The 18,212-nt window shown below is 42.8% G+C and overlaps 1 protein-coding gene across 1 annotated transcript in view; it reads left to right on the top strand.

Annotated features, from left to right (window-relative positions):
• The window catches only part of LOC307024374 (voltage-dependent T-type calcium channel subunit alpha-1G-like), a 229,603-nt gene that overhangs the window by 119,566 nt on the left and 91,825 nt on the right, over positions 1 to 18,212 (top strand). The window contains exon 5 of the mRNA XM_079658439.1: positions 9,022 to 9,216. Within this exon, the coding sequence (XP_079514565.1) occupies positions 9,022 to 9,216 (195 nt within the window). The remainder of the gene's footprint in view (positions 1 to 9,021; positions 9,217 to 18,212) is intronic.

Below are 18,212 nucleotides of genomic sequence, written 5' to 3'. Positions count from 1 at the left end.
AGGACTCTTTAAAGTAGAGACACTCCATACTGATATACACCTGAACATCAGCAGGAGAGGACTCTTTAAAGTAGAGACACTACATACTGATATACACCTGAACATCAGCAGGAGAGGACTCTTTAAAGTAGAGACACTCCATACTGATATGTACCTGAACATCAGCAGGAGAGGACTCTTTAAAGTAGAGACACTACATACTGATATACACCTGAACATCAGCAGGAGAGGACTCTTTAAAGTAGAGACACTACATACTGATATACACCTGAACATCAGCAGGAGAGTACTCTTTAAAGTAGAGACACTACATACTAATATACACCTGAACATCAGCAGGAGGGTACTCTTTAAAGTAGAGACACTACATACTGATATACACCTGAATATCAGCAGGAGAGGACTCTTTAAAGTAGAGACACTACATACTAATATACACCTGAACATCAGCAGGAGAGGACTCTTTAAAGTAGAGACACTACATACTGACATACACCTGAACATCAGCAGGAGAGGACTCTTTAAAGTAGAGACACTACCTACTGATATACACCTGAACATCAGCAGGAGAGGACTCTTTAAAGTAGAGACACTACAAACTAATCTGAACCTGAGAATGAGCAGAATAGGTTTTTTAGGCATCATGATCCAAAAATAGCTGCTAATAGTCACACATTACGGCCTAAGTTAAATTAGCAATCTCCTTTTTGCTCCACCAACTTCTCAAAGAGGGTATTGAGTGTTTTAGCAGCTACATTATCCATTTAATGCACAATGATAGGACATTGCTAAACATAAATATCGCTGTGCTTCAAAATCACATCAATCGTTCTACTCTTGGCACCAGGCCAACAGAAATAACAGCCATGTAATTGCCCCCCTCTACATGTAATGATCAATGAGTAAAGCAGTGACTGTGCGTTGTGTCTGTTTCACAATTGGCCACCACGGTACTCAACATATCACAGTGCACTCAGGGCCATTTGTCATCTCGCTGTGCAGTGAGAACGCCCCGGCTCCCATCATTAGTTATTCAGCAAACGTATTTCCAAAACATTATTTATCACATCATTTCCTCCGTCATAAAAACAAACTCCCCGGTTTCAAATCGAGCGTGAAAAACTGAGAAGGCTCCATCAACATTTTGTGAATTCCATCTATCTTTTCTCAATCTATCCATCATGATTTACATAGGAAAACATTACAGAGATGGAGACCCAGCCGGGGAAATAATAAACGGAGATACACTTGTGACTTTTTAAAGGAGTTTTATTCTCGTTCCTTTTTATTTATCTGTCAGAAAACCCTTGTGTCTACAGTTTAACAGTGAAGGAGCTACAGGAAGAAAGATGTGGTTTACTGATGGAGATGGACTATTGAGTGTGTACAGGGCCGTCCCTGGCCAACATGAGGCCCCCTCCGCAAGGTGAGGCCCCCTCCGCAAGGTGAGGCCCCCTCCGCAAGGTGAGGCCCCCTCCGTAAGATGAGGCCCCCTCCGCAAGGTGAGGCCCCCTCCGCAAGATGAGGCCCCCTCCGTAAGATGAGGCCCCCTCCGCAAGGTGAGGCCCCCTCCGTAAGGTGAGGCCCCCTCCGTAAGATGAGGCACCCTCCGTAAGATGAGGCCCCCTCCGCAAGGTGAGGCCCCCTCCGTAAGGTGAGGCCCCCTCCGTAAGATGAGGCCCCCTCCGCAAGATGAGGCCCCCTCCGCAAGATGAGGCCCCCTCCGCAAGGTGAGCCCCCCTCCGCGATGTGAGGCCCCCTCCGCAAAGTGAGGCCCCCTCCGCAAGGTGAGGCCCCCTCTGCAAGGTGAGGCCCCACACAGTCTGCATGATCGGCCTGTAGGGAGGGACGGCCCTGAGTGTGTGCAGTCAAATGTAAAGAGTACTGGAAGTCACACTTATGTCACCTTTTGCTTTGTTGACTACCATTTTGAAGCCATACGTTTGGTACTTTGGCCGACGCCATCTTGGTTTGTGAGACAAGAAGGTTTAATTGATTACCAGACATTATTTTGAACCCTTTATCGGGCGGGGAACCATTTTTGGGTTAGCGTTACCCAAACATGGCGTCCCCTCGCGACTCAGTGAGGTCGAGAAGCATGTGGTTTTCTCCCAGCCAATCAGCGAATAGCACTCTACGCCATAGAGCTCGCCATTGGGGAAATTGACCAATCAGCAGAGGCCTGAAACGGGTTAGGTTTAACCTAATAGTGCCCTATAAAGGGTTAACATGCAAAGATGAACTTTCTTGAAGTGAAAACACAATGAAAATGGTTAAAGTTCTTTGAACATTCACCTTAAATGGACATTGTTAATCATAAGGTAGCCCCGCCCTTAAGTAGACCCTGCTTTGACACATAATTACCAAAATGTACATCATGCTATAATAAACTAGACTTCAAACTAAAGATTTAAACCAGAATCTTATTGGTAAAATGTTTACAGAACTAATAAATCAAGTTAGAAGTAAACACATTTTCTTATAGACTTCTACACAATACAAGTCCCTGCTTTATCCCCTATTTGACTCTAACTTAGACCATAACTACCTAAATTAACCTCATTCGGTATTAAACTAGATATGAAACAAGATATTGAAACCACAAACTCATTAGGAATATGTTTACTGATGTGTTATATCAAGTTAGAAGTAGGGACATTTTCTCATAGACTTCTATGGTCGAAAATCCTACCCTGCTGTATTTTCTATTTGACTCTAAATGGGACATAGTTTCAAAACGAACATCATGCTGTTTGAAGAAGACTTGAAACTAGAGACTAAGGCCATTCTCTCTTTAGGAAAATGTTCCCCGAGGTAACAAATGAAGTGAGAAGAGGCTCATTTTTTCGTAGACTTCCATAAAATTGACTTATTTTTGATTCGCCCTTTTCTATAAAAAGTGCTTGACTTTTCAGAACCAAAGTTTGAGGGAAAAATAACGATAGAAAGGCCGAAAGATAGAGACAGACAGCAACAGATCAAGGTGAGGTGAGGACAGGACGAGTTCAACTTTGGACACGGTTCCACATTCCTGAGCTTCCTTGCGTACTTTTCCTATTATAGCCATTTCTGGGTGGCATTATATCGAGTGTGTGTCCAAGCTACTGTTGCCTTTGTTTTGAAGGACATGAAGCTGCTGCTGGATGTGTGTATCATTCATCTGGGTGCAATGGCACAAACATTGATAAGAGAGGACGAGGTATAAAAGCTGCAGAAGTGTGTGTGTGTGTGTGTGTGTGTGTGTGTGTGTGTGTGTGTGTGTGTGTGTGTGTGTGTGTGTGTGTGTGTGTGTGTGTGTGTGTGTGTGTGTGTGTGTGTGTGTGTGTGTGTGTGTCGTATATCTTGTGGTGCTTTTTATTATTGCATTTTTCACACAGTATGCATGTTTGTCCTTGTACTGTAAACATACTGTATACTTTAAACTATATATGGATGCCAATCTGTCCTTGGGAACAATGTTTCCTGTCAAGTGAGAAGAGGCTCATTTATTTCCTAGACTTCTATGCAATTGGATCGGAAAGTAGTCAGGTTACATTCCCTTTATAATTGTTTACTTAGATTAGGTAACTGATAACTTTGTTATACAGTTGACTATGAGTTTTAACAGATTACATTATGGAAATGTTTTCATAGACTTCGATACAATGGGCCTCGTTTGTTTTATTCTAAATGGGACCGTCATTTATTAAATTAACATCATGCTATATTGAAGAAGACTTGAAATTAGAAATTGAGGCCATTCTCTCTTTAGAATTGTTTTTCCTGAGGTAACAAATCAAGTGAGAATAGGCTCATTTATTTAGTAGACTTCTATGCAATTGGATCAGAAAGTAATCAGGTTACATTACTTATATATTTTGTCCCATAGATTAGGTTACTGATTATATTTTGTTTACAGTTGACAAGTAGTTTCAACGGATTAAATTATGGATCATTTTTCGTAGACTTCGATACAATGGGACCTCACCTCAAAGCATACCCTGTTTTATCATATATTTTACTCTAAATTGGACCGTCATTTAAAAATAACATCATGCTGTATTGAAGAAGAGTTGAAACTAGATATTGAAGCCATTCTGTCCTTGAGACAAATGTTTCCTGAGCTAACAAATCAAGTGAGAAGAGGCTCATTTATTTCGTAGACTTCTATGTAATCGGAAAGTATATTAATTGTATATTGTGTTACTTAGATTAGATTGCTGATTACATTTTCCTTACAGGTAATCAGGTCATTTTGTACGTATTAAATCTTTAAAGTAACCTTCCCAACCCTGTCTATATCAAGATGTATCCTATCAGAGTGAGGCCTGTTTCTTGGACCTTGACTCATCCCGCTGTGTAAATCTGTTCCTTTGTGCTTTTAGTTTGGGAATTCTCCTCACGCAAACTCCCTCAAGGTCGGGCCTCCCCCGTTCTCCCCTGCTTTTCATTTATTCCATCCCACTCCTTCCCTGCATCGACTTCATCAACGCTGGCACAGACTCTGACGCAAAACAGCGCCTCAACTTCCTGCCATTTCCCAATCGCTTTGTTTGATACACGCCATTTCTCCTCGGCTGTTTTCTCCATTCCAGATGAGGCGAGATGGGTCAGTTTGCACTAAACCTCATCTGGCTCTCATCAGATGCAGCAAGTGTTTTTGCATGGACTATTTTTCAACAGACATCATTCATCAGCCGCTTTTAAGTCTGTTTATGCGGCTCTGTCTGACGAAAAATTACCCTAATATTTGTATTGTATCGCTGTGGGGATTTATAACATGTCTTCAGCACTCAAACATGACTTTCTCCATCGGTATGATAATAACCACTCTGATAATCAGACTGGATGCAATTTGCTGTCACTTCATTATTCAGTCTGACGTTGCTGGCGTACGAGCCGCAGTCCGTCTGGAAGTCAGTAGTGTGTTATGTTTTCTGTCGTGTCAACATCTTGGCATAGTTCAGCAGTGTAGTTGCCAGGAGTGGTTAAAACATTAGTTTGGAAGGCGTGTGGTGCAGTGGGTTGTGTGTTGCTGTTTGGACCAGGGGGTCACAGGTTCAAACCCCACTGCCGTCAGCATGTCGTTGTGTCCCTGAGACACTTCACCCCAAAGTGCTCCTGTGGGGGTTGTCCACAGTATTGAGTATGTAAGTTGCTTTGGAGAAAAGCGTCTAACAAGGGACATGTAATGTTTAACGTTGGAGAAATCAGGCTAATCAACTTTTCTTGCAGATATATTTCATTCCTCATTTGTATATAGTGAATGTAAGTCTACAGCCATGGTTAGCTTAGCATAACAACTTCTGCAGTGTCTCAATGATCATACTTCCCTTAGTTTACTGCCATGCCATGCACTGTGTTCACTAAGTGTGTGAATTTCAAATGTTTTGAGTTTCTGAAAACCAATCGGCAAGCTAGCTAGCAACGTTATTGTTCGCACTACCAAAACCTTAGACTGCTCAATTAAGCCTATCAAATAGATCTTATCAAGACCAGTATACTGTAGTGGTACATCAGTTCAATTGTGAATTAAACAAATCTATAACTTCTATCTGTATAGGGCTGTGTTTACTGGAGCAATCGTGGTTTATAAGGAAAGGGTAGTTAGCCAGCTAGGAGATCTGCAATAATATCATAAGATATAATCACAAAAACCTTTTAGGTAAGTTTCCAAAAACAGTGACAGTTTTCCAGCTTTATATTCCTGAACGTCACCAAGCGTTCCGGTCCCAGTTGTGTGCGTCACTCTTTAGTGTCCCCTGGTCTCCCAGCTGTGTGTGTCACTCTTTAGTGTCCCCTGGTCTCCCAGCTGTGTGTGTCACTCTTTAGTGTCCCCTGGTCTCCCAGGTGTGTGCGTCACTCTTTAGTGTCCGCTGGTCTCCCAGCTGTGTGCGTCACTCTTCAGTGTCCCCTGGTCTCCCAGCTGTGTGCGTCACTCTCTAGTGTCCCCTGGTCTCCCAGCTGTGTGCGTCATTCTTTAGTGTCCCCTGGTCTCCCAGCTGTGTGCGTTACTCTTTAGTGTCCCCTGGTCTCCTAGGTGTGTGCGTCACTCTTTAGTGTCCCCTGGTCTCCTAGTTGTGTGCGTCACTCTTTAGTGTCCCCTGGTCTCCCAGCTGTGTGCGTCACTCTTTAGTTTCCCCTGGTCTCCCAGTTGTGTGCGTCACTCTTTAGTGTCCCCTGGTCTCCCAGGTGTGTGCGTCACTCTTTAGTGTCCCTTGGTCTCCCAGCTGTGTGCGTCACTCTTTAGTGTCCCCTGGTCTCCCAGGTGTGTGCGTCACTCTTTAGTGTCCCCTGGTCTCCCAGCTGTGTGCGTCACTCTTTAGTATCCTCTGGTCTCCCAGGTGTGTGCGTCACTCTTTAGTGTCCCCTGGTCACCCAGGTGTGTGCGTCACTCTTTAGTGTCCCCTGGTCTCCCAGCTGTGTGCGTCACTCTTTAGTGTCCTCTGGTCTCCCAGCTGTGTGCGTCACTCTTTAGTGTCCCCTGGTCTTCCAGGTGTGTGCGTCACTCTTTAGTGTCCCCTGGTCACCCAGGTGTGTGCGTCAGACTTTAGTGTCCTCTGGTCTCCCAGGTGTGTGCGTCACTCTTTAGTGTCCCCTGGTCTCCCAGGTGTGTGCGTCACTCTTTAGTGTCCTCTGGTCTCCCAGCTGTGTGTGCGTCACTCTTTAGTGTCCCCTGGTCTCCCAGGTGTGTGCGTCACTCTTTAGTGTCCTCTGGTCTCCCAGGTGTGTGCGTCACTCTTTAGTGTCCGTCACTCTTTAGTGTCCCCTGGTCTCCCAGCTGTGTGCGTCACTCTTTAGTGTCCCCTGGTCCCCGTTGTGTTTGAGCTTCTTGCAGCGTTTGGTTTTTCTAGTTTTTAGTAAACGCTGCGCATGTTTCCTCAAGTTGGGGAATCTTTTCCAGCCACTGCATGTGTTGTCAAGATTGTGAAAATGTTTCTTCATGTGTTTTGGAACATTTGTGTATTTATATCAGAATTGTTTTTGAAACTGCAGCGTGTTTGTCCTTATGGAAGTTGTTTTTGTTTGGTTGTGGTGCGTTTGCACCTGTTGGCCACCATACTCCTCAAGGCAAGCACATATTTTTGTTGCTAGTTACTCTTTCATAAATGTGACATTTAATTCCTTTTGACCTGAATGTCCATGGCGGCCATCACTGAAAATGTCACAGCTGCTGATGTGATGTACCTGTTCCCCCCCGTGTCTCTCAGCTGGTGATGGAGGGGGGGTCTCAGTGCCGCTCTGTTAACTGTTTACCCGTTTACCTTCCCTCTACAGCCACCGGCCATCTGTCAGCTCCTGCTAAATGTGTGTGTGTGAGTGCTCCTACTGGGACCCCTCTCACACACACATTCATTAAGGGAGTTTCTTGCACTTAAGGTGACCGACAGGCACACTACAAAATACACACACACACACACACACACACACACACACACACACACACACACACACACACACACACACACACACACACACACACACAAGGACATGTGTTGCAAATTTGTCCGACAGACATACTTGGAGTCGGTGCGAGGAGGGAATTCCTTCATCTGCACATGTGCTCAGCATCTGCCACACATACACACACACACACACACACAAACACACACACACGCACGCACGCACGCACGCACACACACACACACACATTACAGGGATTGTAGCCTTTGCAGACCATTGACATGCACTAAAACCTAAAGAATAAACTACAGGAACGGGAAAACCCCAAACAGTTCAAGAGGGCCTCTTTAAGAAAAGGATCTGAGCACTTCTTCCACCTCTGCTTTTGATTTCCAGAAGTGGCTGTTATTGTGTGTGTGTGTGTGTGTGTGTGTGTGTGTGTGTGTGTGTGTGTGTGTGTGTGTGTGTGTGTGTGTGTGTGTGTGTGTGTGTGTGTGTGTGTGTGTGTGTGTGTGTTTCTCAAGGCTGCTCTTTTAAGTCCCGCCGATGCCACATTTGTCCTCTCTATCAAAAGTGACGCCCTCACTTTTGACGTCTCTTGCTCCTTTGAAGGTTGATTGTGTGAGGGAGCCTGTGGATATATATTTATCCCGTACACAAACATTGCGTGCATTGCTGCAGTGCACAAACACACGCTACTGCAGTGTGTGTGTTCTACCTTTCTGCTCTGTTAGCTGCAGTTTAAATGAATAGAAATCATATTGTTTGCACGGCAGTCATCTCTAAAGGGGAAATCTGCACATGAGATTATTCATTACATGAGAGTGGGGGAACATGGAAAGCACGCCATATTTAATTGGCTACATAACATTCTCTGTTTTTTTATTCCCAGATGGAATGTTCATTATTTGGTTCATCTTAGCACTAGCATGAGCATTGGCTATTCTTCCTGGGGTCCTCACACACTCAAAACATACATAAACATACATACAAAATTAAAACAAAACAAAATTAAAACAAAACAAAACAGCTCATAATTTCATGCAATTTACAGTGAAATGAAGTGAAAACTAAAATGGTCATCCAATTATCGCCCTCCTAAGGCCAAACAAAAGTAAATACAAATAAGTGTACATCATCATATATGCATAACATAGCCACAGGCACAGTTCAAATGTACTTTATAATACTTAAATAATTTTTTAGCAACCTTTTGAAATGTACTTGAGAATGTTCCTGAATGATGTGAACCGGTAAAGAGCTCCAGCTGATCACGGCTCTGTTCTGTTTTCTGTCCCATATTTGATTTAGATTTGGGTCATACAAACCTTCCTTCTATTGTATGTCGTGTTTGATAGTTATGTTGTGCATATTGCGCCATAAACCTTTGTGGTAATATATCTGGTGAGTGAGTCACGTTAATATTTCTGACAAAATGTAATAAAATATAAGTTGACCTCTGTCTGACAGTTAACCATTTCAATGTCTCCAGCAGTTCAGTGACTCTGGTTCTGTAGGAACACTGCAGTGCCTTATTTTGTGCTACTTGTAGTTTGTTTAAATCTTTTTCAGCAGCACTAGACCATACAACATATTTCTGTTGCCGTGCTCACACGTGTTTCTGTCCACATGTTGCAGGATGCTGGAATACTCGCTCGACCTGCAGAACGTCAGCTTTTCGGCGGTGAGGACGGTTCGCGTGCTGAGACCTCTGAGAGCCATCAACAGAGTGCCAAGTGAGTGCAAAAACCAATCAAAGCTCAAAGCACTTTGTCCTCCAATATCACACACTTGTGGCTTTCTCAGGAGACACACACACACAGCTTTGATTTGAAATTAATGACAACGTGTGAGACTTTAAGGCTGACCTCTGCTTTGGGACATTTGGAGACACGTCACATACTGTGTGAGGTTCAGAAATCAGTGCTTCTCTTAGGATTAAACTGTATCTCATTTGAAACCAATGCACCAGCACTTACAGTGGTTTGGTTTCTTTGAGTTTATATTCCTGCACGTTTGTCTTTGGTCTGAGTTTGTTTTTCGGTTGTTTTGTTGCAGTTATTGTAATTTACTTAAGCAATCAGTACTGAACGACAGTTGCGCCGAGGTCCGTACGCCTGTACTGGAGTACCAATAATGACGTTCAACAACGGCCTTAAGTGTATGATTGCGATTCTATTACACAAACTATCATTGTAATCAACAATATCGTAAAATAATTTCATAATGTGGGCTATATTGCTCCCAAACCTACGCTTTCTGCTTGAGTTAATCTCCGTCAGAAAGTAGTTCCTAGAAAGTAGTTCCCATGGTAACGATAGCCGATCAAACACTCCTGCTACCCCGCTTACAGTTATTGATATAATTATAGTAAATAATGTTCCGAAATCCACCATTTTCTCCTGGGTTTTTAAGAACGCTTTGAGACATTTGACAGCCCAGGCAGTTGACGCCAATGGACTCTTTTCGTTGCGGCTTTTTTCCAACGCACTCAACTCGTCAGTTGAAACAGCCGCAAATCTTTCGTTGGTTTTGTGGTCTGTGTCCATGTCCAACCATTCATCAATACTGAGGCCCCCCCAACAAATCAAAATTAACTTTAAAATCTGACATTTTGTAGCTACCGATTTCCAACGAGAGACAATGTATAACAGTGTAACGGCTGTGTGTCGCTAAACGTCGCTATGGAAACCACACGATGTAGGCTCATGGAAGTAGTTTCGGTAGGCTAGTGGCGTGTGTAGGCCACTGGATACTTTGTGATTAGGCACGTTCTATTTGATCGTTGTTTGATCGTGGAATCAAACACGGCTATTGACCAATCAGAGAGCTTGCTCAAATCTATGTGTTATAGAATTTGCATTCAATCGTTTGCTGAATGGAATTTAATGTCATGTAATCTGTGATATAATGGCGGCAGATGCTCAGCGTCTGAACACTTTGTTCGCAAATGAATAAGACGTGTGCCTCAGATTATCAGCCAAACAGAAAACCAACAGCACGACATCAACTTTGATGCACTTCCATAAAAGAGCTCACATTTACACACTTATTCAGAGCAGAAATCAAACCGAAATCTTCATTTGCAAGCGTTATCTAAACACTGACATTTAATATCTCATAATAATGACCAAGGAGTGTTGTAATTAAACGTGCTTTGTGGCAGGAGATACGTGTTATCTTAATAAATATGACTTTGGGTGATTACGCAGGTGGTTTCCTACACAGCTGCAGTAATGTAGGTCAGAGAGACACTCAGTATTCTGCTTCCACGGTCTCCCTGTGTTTGGCTTTCCCCAGCCACTCAGCTTTGGATTAAATGCAATTTTCCAACACGCAGAATGTTATTAAAGCACTGCAGTTCACACACACACACACACACACACACACACACACACACACACACACACACACACACACACACACACACACACACACACACACACACACACACACACACACACACACACACACACACACACACACACACACACACACACACACACACACACACACGCACACAGCTACCTCCATATGTCACACCTCCCCATCCCTTTCTCTGTCACTCTCGCATATTAAAGTCCATATTCAATAACTTCCATCAGTATCTATTAGTTTAATCGGCATGGCTTGAATTTCCAGTGCACTGATTAGTGTTTATATCATTTGAAATCCACTTTGATAGGGCATTCAGTCTCACCTTTATTCCACCATCCTTTCATTTAAATACGGACCCTAATTAAGCCATTAGCTCTTAATTGCTCGGAGGAGATTGCAGACAAACTTAGTGTGTGTGAGTGTGTGTGTATGTGTGTGTGTGTGTGTGTGTGTGTGTGTGTGTGTGTGTGTGTGTGTGTGTGTGTGTACATGCAGGTGTTTACCCGGTGCAGGTGCATGATGGGATGTCATATCCCTCGTTCTATGACACTCCTACACCTCTTGATCTGAGCTTCCACACACACACACACACACACACACACACACACACACACACACACACACACACACACACACACACACACACACACACACACACACACACACACACACACACACACACACACACACACACACACACACACACACACACACACACACACACACACACACACACACACACACACACACACACACACACACACACACACACACTAGACATCCAACCACTAATAGTGACATTAGTGTGTGGCTGATTTGGTCTGATTCTGACACTGCAGGGGGAAATGTCATTGGGTAATTGGAGGTGGTTGGTGGGGCGAATATTTTCCTTCTGCTCCATCCCTTCGTCCTTTCCTAATGCTTCAAAATAGTGTTGTTTTTTTATACACGGGTGCTTCTTGGATGCTTTGAATACATTTCCTACTTTAGTCTGGATTCATGACACTGACTGGCTCGTAGAGTTTGAACTACATGTTGATATCAGCTTCTAACTTGGTGGTTTTTACACTTGACGGAGCATATTTCTGGCAATGTTCTCCATTGTAACTCCCAGAGACTGTGTGCTCTTTAAAGATAGTTTCTGATATTTTCCAATAATATATCGAATCAAGAAAGACATCCATGCAGCACGGATGTTTGCCAAGGCTGATGTTGTATTCACATGTTCTTGGACATTCCTATATCTTAAGTTCAGATAACATTTTTACCACATTAGTCTGTTCATGGGCTTTAAGCCGTAAAGTGCAAACAACATGGATACTCCAAGAAAGATGTGTTGTATTTCATTGCTCATTGATATTTTAAAACATGCTAATATCTGTTTCTGATTGGGTATATCTTTCGCAAATTATTCCAGCAGGGAACTCATTATTCAAATGTTTCACACCATTGTGAACAAAATTGAAACATAACTTTTGTGGCTTGCCTAAGATTCAGATTTGCTTCAAAATCAAACAGGTTCTTCTTTGGCCAATGCTAAATCTTATGAAATACCGGCTACGTTTGAATGTAAACCTGCTGAAAGGCAGAAGAACAAACAGAACCGAATGCCCACATTCAGTTCACCAAAATCCTTTCATTAGCCGCTTTCACACCAAGTACTTTGCCGTACTTAGTGCCCAGCACTTAGTACCCCCATGGAACTGAGTACAGATCGCGTTCACACCGGAATAAGTTCCCTGAGGGAAGATTACGCAAATGAGCCGCTGACGTCACTTCTTCTTCTTCTTCTGCTTTGGGTTTACTGGCAGGCCGCAAACAACTTCACGGCGTATACTGCCACCCGAAGTCCCCGGCCGGAAGTTCCCGGAGTAAATCGCAGAAACGCCGACACCTCCTCATCTCCACCGCTCCCATGTTTTCTTTTGTGTTGCCATAAGTTATTCTCTCTTCGTTGGTGCACGGGGCTAATGCTAATAATGCTAATGCCAGCAAATACAATTGCGGCTTCAAAAAGCTTTTCAGAGTCTTACGGGGCGTGGTTTGCAATTCGCCAATCTTGCAATCGAAATTGGTACTTTTTTCTCCCCCAGGAAAGTCCCACCTCTCTAGCAGGCACTACAAATGGCGGTACAAGCTCTCGGAACTAACTACTCTTTTTGGTGTGAACGCAAAACTCCATGCACTAACGGAACTAAACGGGAAAAGTACGGTTAAAAGTGTGAACGCGCCTAGTAAGGCAGGAGTGGTTCTTATTAAGGAATCACTTCACAATCTGTACTGACAGAAGGAATGATTACAGCAAGTAATAACCTTATAAATGTCTTGTGCATTGGGGAATGTCAGTATCGTTCTGAAATAGTCTTAACAAAACAGTTAACTCTTCCTCTAATCCTGCCTTAATGTATCTAACTCAAAGGTTAATGACTTTTGGAGATGTTTAATGCTGAGGTGGACATTTCATACCTGTTGGGGGGTGCTAAATGAGCGGCTAGGGGATCAGCAAAGTCACTAAAGTCGTTTGGATTGATTCCATTAGAGCCATGATTGTCCAAATTGTAGGAAAATGGAGTTTAAAGCATTTGGGATATTACACAAAGTTAAAGTCCTGGACTAACAGACCTTTACATACTTGGCTGAATTCTCCTTCTCCCTCTAATGCAGTGAAATCCGGTTTCATCAGTTACAACATGCATTATAGCGAGTGTTCAAGGCTCAGGTGTACAGCAGCTGGCTGACAGAGAGCCACTTGGCACATAACCAGCAATAAGCACCATGCAATGAGCATCTAATCTATGTAATATAGCCAACGTGTCAATGAAAATATGCTTTATTTCAGAGCAAAGGCCAGTAGAAAGCACGCAAATAAACGAGCTGTCGTCAGCGTAGAGATATTAAATGCTGGTCTTCGGGTTGCTGTCCTTAATGGGAGATCTGTTAGTTTTAAACATCATAAAAAAGGAAATGATGTGTGTATTAAATCTCAGTTTTGGCAAAGAGGAGTGAGTCGTATTGTCGTTGTGAATAATGGAGATGAAACTGCTTCAGTGTTAAGAGAGAGAGTGGTCCAGTAAATCATAACCTGACAGGTATGAGGTGGATGATAATGCCAGGCTGATGTATGACAAGACAGAGCTGCTGTTAATGATTATATCAGCATTAGGGATGTCCCGATCACCTTTTTTTGCTCCCGATCCGATTCCGATCATTTGATTTTGACAATTTGCTGATACCGATTTTTCCCGATCCGATCTTTATGCAATGCATTAAGAGAAAGAAAAGCATTCAAGTTGTCCCTTAAAGTTATTTTTTTATTTAAATGTGATATTCTATCCAACATGGATATAGCTTATTTCTTTCACAGCAGCATTGGATCAGTTCAGTTGTGCAGCATTGGATCAAAACAAAATAAAGCTTTCAGTACTCGTTAGCTTACTGCTACAATTAGACACTGCGCCCACTCTGTTGCCAGATTTGAGAGAAATAAGCAGGTCTATGAAAACAAGCCCCAAAGAACACATACATGATGTTGTGTAATTTGAAACCAAAACTAAGGCCTCAGGATGACTTTAAGACTTGAACATGGTCATTTTTGTTTTGTAACATTGAATACAAATTTTAAAAAAAAGTATTTATAAAAAAAAAAATTTAAATCCCGATCCCCGATTTTTTTCTCAAGATTCCGATCTTTTGAAAATCACGTGATCGGCTCTGATCCCCGATCACGTGATCGGATCGGGACATCTCTAATCAGCGTGCATTTACAGGTAAGGGAGATTTGTTCAATATGTCAGTCCAAGGTGGAGCTAAGTTTCCATTTCCAGCCTCTTGGAGCACTTTTTTGATGATTTCTGTCTAAAATAAGCCATTCTGTCACGATTCTCATGTTATGTCACGTTTTTAGTTTCGTATATCTGGGTTTGGGTTTATTTTGCTGTTCGGTTCTCCCCGTCTCCCTTGTATATTGTCTGGTCCCTCTCTCTGTGTTTTTCCTCCCTGTCGTTAGTTTCCCTGGTGTGTCTGATTGTCTGATTGTGTTCACCTGTTGCCCTTGTGTTTCTCCTTCCCTGCCCGGCTGTTTCTCGTCTCGTGATTACCCCTCCCTGTATTTAGTCTTGTCTCTTCCTGTGTTCAGTGTTGGTTCGTCTTTTGTTGGTGACTGAGTTCACCGGGGAGTGTTCTGTTTGTTCCGAGTTATTTTATTATCCTTGAAATAAAGGTGATATCAGTGTTATCTGCATTTAGGTCCTGCTTGCTTCACTCACCGTAACACATTTGAACATGGATAATCAGATAATTAAGCTGTGTAGCACTTTGTATAGGCAGGATACAGCAATACATGCTTTAATGAACACATGCAGCAAATATACATGATTCATACATTTTAGAAGGTAAAATAAGCAAATTATTTAATGCAAATATATTATAAAAAAAGTTAACGACAGATAACCCATTCGGAAAAAGTTTGAAATAATTCAGATGAAATGTATTAATGAGATTAAATAATAATTAAATAAATACAAAAAATAAAGACTAACAGAAGCATAATTGTTATGCTATATACTGAGATAAGCAAGTAAGCAATCAATCCTGCAAATCAACCCTTAGTTGTTAAATATATGTATTCAAACAATGTGAGTAGAAATACATGAATTCTGCTCCCTCCTGGCCAACGTAAACAATGTGAACACTCTTTAATTTCTGCTCCAGAGGATTATCATCATGTTTTTCTATATTTGGGCTTTACAGGGTTAAAAGCCAAGTAAAAAATATATATATATATATATATAAATAAATACATACAAAATTAATAAATAAAGACTAAATCAGAAGTGGCATATTGCTATTTAAAAGCTCAGTTAAAAGAGTATGTTTTTAAATGTTTAAAAATAGGCAGATGCTATTTACACCAAAGTGTCTGTAGCTAACCGTGCTATTTACACCCGGGTGTCTGTAGCTAACCATGCTATTTACACCCGGGTGTCCGTAGCTAACCATGCTATTTACACCCGGGTGTCTGTAGCTAACCATGCTATCTACACCCGAGTGTCTGTAGCTAACCATGCTATTTACACCCGGGTGTCTGTAGCTAACCATGCTATTTACACCCGGGTGTCCGTAGCTAACCATGCTATTTACACCCGAGTGTCTGTAGCTAACCATGCTATCTACACCCGAGTGTCTGTAGCTAACCATGCTATTTACACCCGGGTGTCTGTAGCTAACCATGCTATTTACACCCGGGTGTCTGTAGCTAACCATGCTATCTACACCCGAGTGTCTGTAGCTAACCATGCTATTTACACCCGGGTGTCTGTTGCTAACTATGCTATTTACACCCGAGTGTCTGTTGCTAACTATGCTATTTACACCCGAGTGTCTGTAGCTAACCATGCTATTTACACCCGGGTGTCTGTAGCTAACCATGCTATTTACACCCGGGTGTCTGTAGCTAACCATGCTATTTACACCCGAGTGTCTGTAGCTAACCATGCTATTTACACCCGAGTGTCTGTAGCTAACCATGCTATTTACACCCGAGTGTCTGTAGCTAACCATGCTATTTACACCCGGGTGTCTGTAGCTAACCATGCTATTTACACCCGAGTGTCTGTAGCTAACCATGCTATTTACACCCGGGTGTCTGTAGCTAACCATGCTATATACACCCGAGTGTCTGTAGCTAACCATGCTATTTACACCCGGGTGTCTGTAGCTAACCATGCTATTTACACCCGGGCTCAAATAGACACTGTTAAAAAATATCCAATGAGTATACCTCTACCTTTTTCTTCCACAGTTTGGGAGCAGAGTGGATAAAAGCCACTTACCCAATTTAGTTTTGACTCTATAAAGTGTTAGTACTCACACTGCGTCTGTGTGTTACCTCTTACCTTGAGTATATTGGACCACAAGGCTGTATCTCATCTTAAAACACACACACACACACACACACACACACACACACAAACACACACACACACACACACACACACACACACACACACACACACACACACCTTCAGACTTGTATTAATGAACACGTTGTACCTCGTCCCCGGTGCTGACAGTGATTGATTCACTCCCGCCAGTTTAAGTGAAGGATACATTTTCACAGACTTGTTCCAACTGCTGCCTATAAAACCAAAAATTATCAGACTCTGTCACCTCCACATCCCCACACACTGTGTCTCACCTGATTGGCTAATACCCTCACGTCCAGATTCTTCCAACAGGGACCTTGTAGCAGGCCTGTCAGAGGCTGCATCAATGCAAATGTCACAACTTGTGCCTTACCTCTTTGTTCGTCACTTGTGCCTAGAATAAGGCGTGTTCTCTGGGATACAGAGGAGGATCCCCGAGGAAAATACAAAATTGTATTGTATTGAAACAGATATGATGCCATAAAGTGTTGCAGGGATGACATATTTATAAACGCCAATTGGGATTTTTTATTATTGCAGATAACAAACTTTTATGATACTTAAATGTTTTGTTCAGCAGAAACATCTCTAGGAACTGCAGCACGGTCACATGACTTCACGTCACCACCGCTAAGCTAAAGGAGGCTAATGTTGGGCTATAAAGGAACTACAGCACGGTCACATGACTTCACGTCACTACCGCTAAGCTAAAGGAGGCTAATGTTGGGCTATAAAGGAACTACAGCACGGTCACATGACTTCACGTCACCACCGCTAAGCTAAAGGTGGCTAATGTTGGGCTATACAGGAACTACAGCACGGTCACATGACTTCACGTCACCACCGCTAAGCTAAAGGTGGCTAATGTTGGGCTATACAGGAACTACAGCACGGTCACATGACTTCACGTCACCACCGCTAAGCTAAAGGTGGCTAATGTTGGGCTATAAAGGAACTACAGCACGGTCACATGACTTCACGTCACTACCGCTAAGCTAAAGGAGGCTAATGTTGGGCTATAAAGGAACTACAGCACGGTCACATGACTTCACGTCACCACCGCTAAGCTAAAGGAGGCTAATGTTGGGCTATAAAGGAACTACAGCACGGTCACATGACTTCAACACCGCTAAGCTAAAGGCGGCTAATGTTGGGCTATACAGGAACTACAGCACGGTCACATGACTTCACGTCACCACCGCTAAGCTAAAGGTGGCTAATGTTGGGCTATAAAGGAACTAAAGCACGGTCATATGACTCAACGTCCCCACCGCTAAGCTAAAGGCGGCTAATGTTGGGCTATAAAGGAACTACAGCACGGTCACATGACTTCACGTCACCACCGCTAAGCTAAAGGTGGCTAATGTTGGGCTATACAGGAACTACAGCACGGTCACATGACTTCACGTCACCACCGCTAAGCTAAAGGCGGCTAATGTTGGGCGTGATGATCTTTAGTCGTCTCATTTAAACACTTGTTGGCAACCTCCGTTTGTAAATTCACCAGTGGGGTATTTACTGAAAGAT

Source organism: Notothenia rossii (genome assembly GCF_949606895.1).
Source record: "Notothenia rossii genome assembly, chromosome: 11".
Classification (NCBI taxonomy): Eukaryota; Metazoa; Chordata; class Actinopteri; order Perciformes; family Nototheniidae; genus Notothenia; species Notothenia rossii.
Note: the sequence above shows the minus strand (reverse complement) of the source record. Positions and strands in the feature narration are given on the sequence as shown.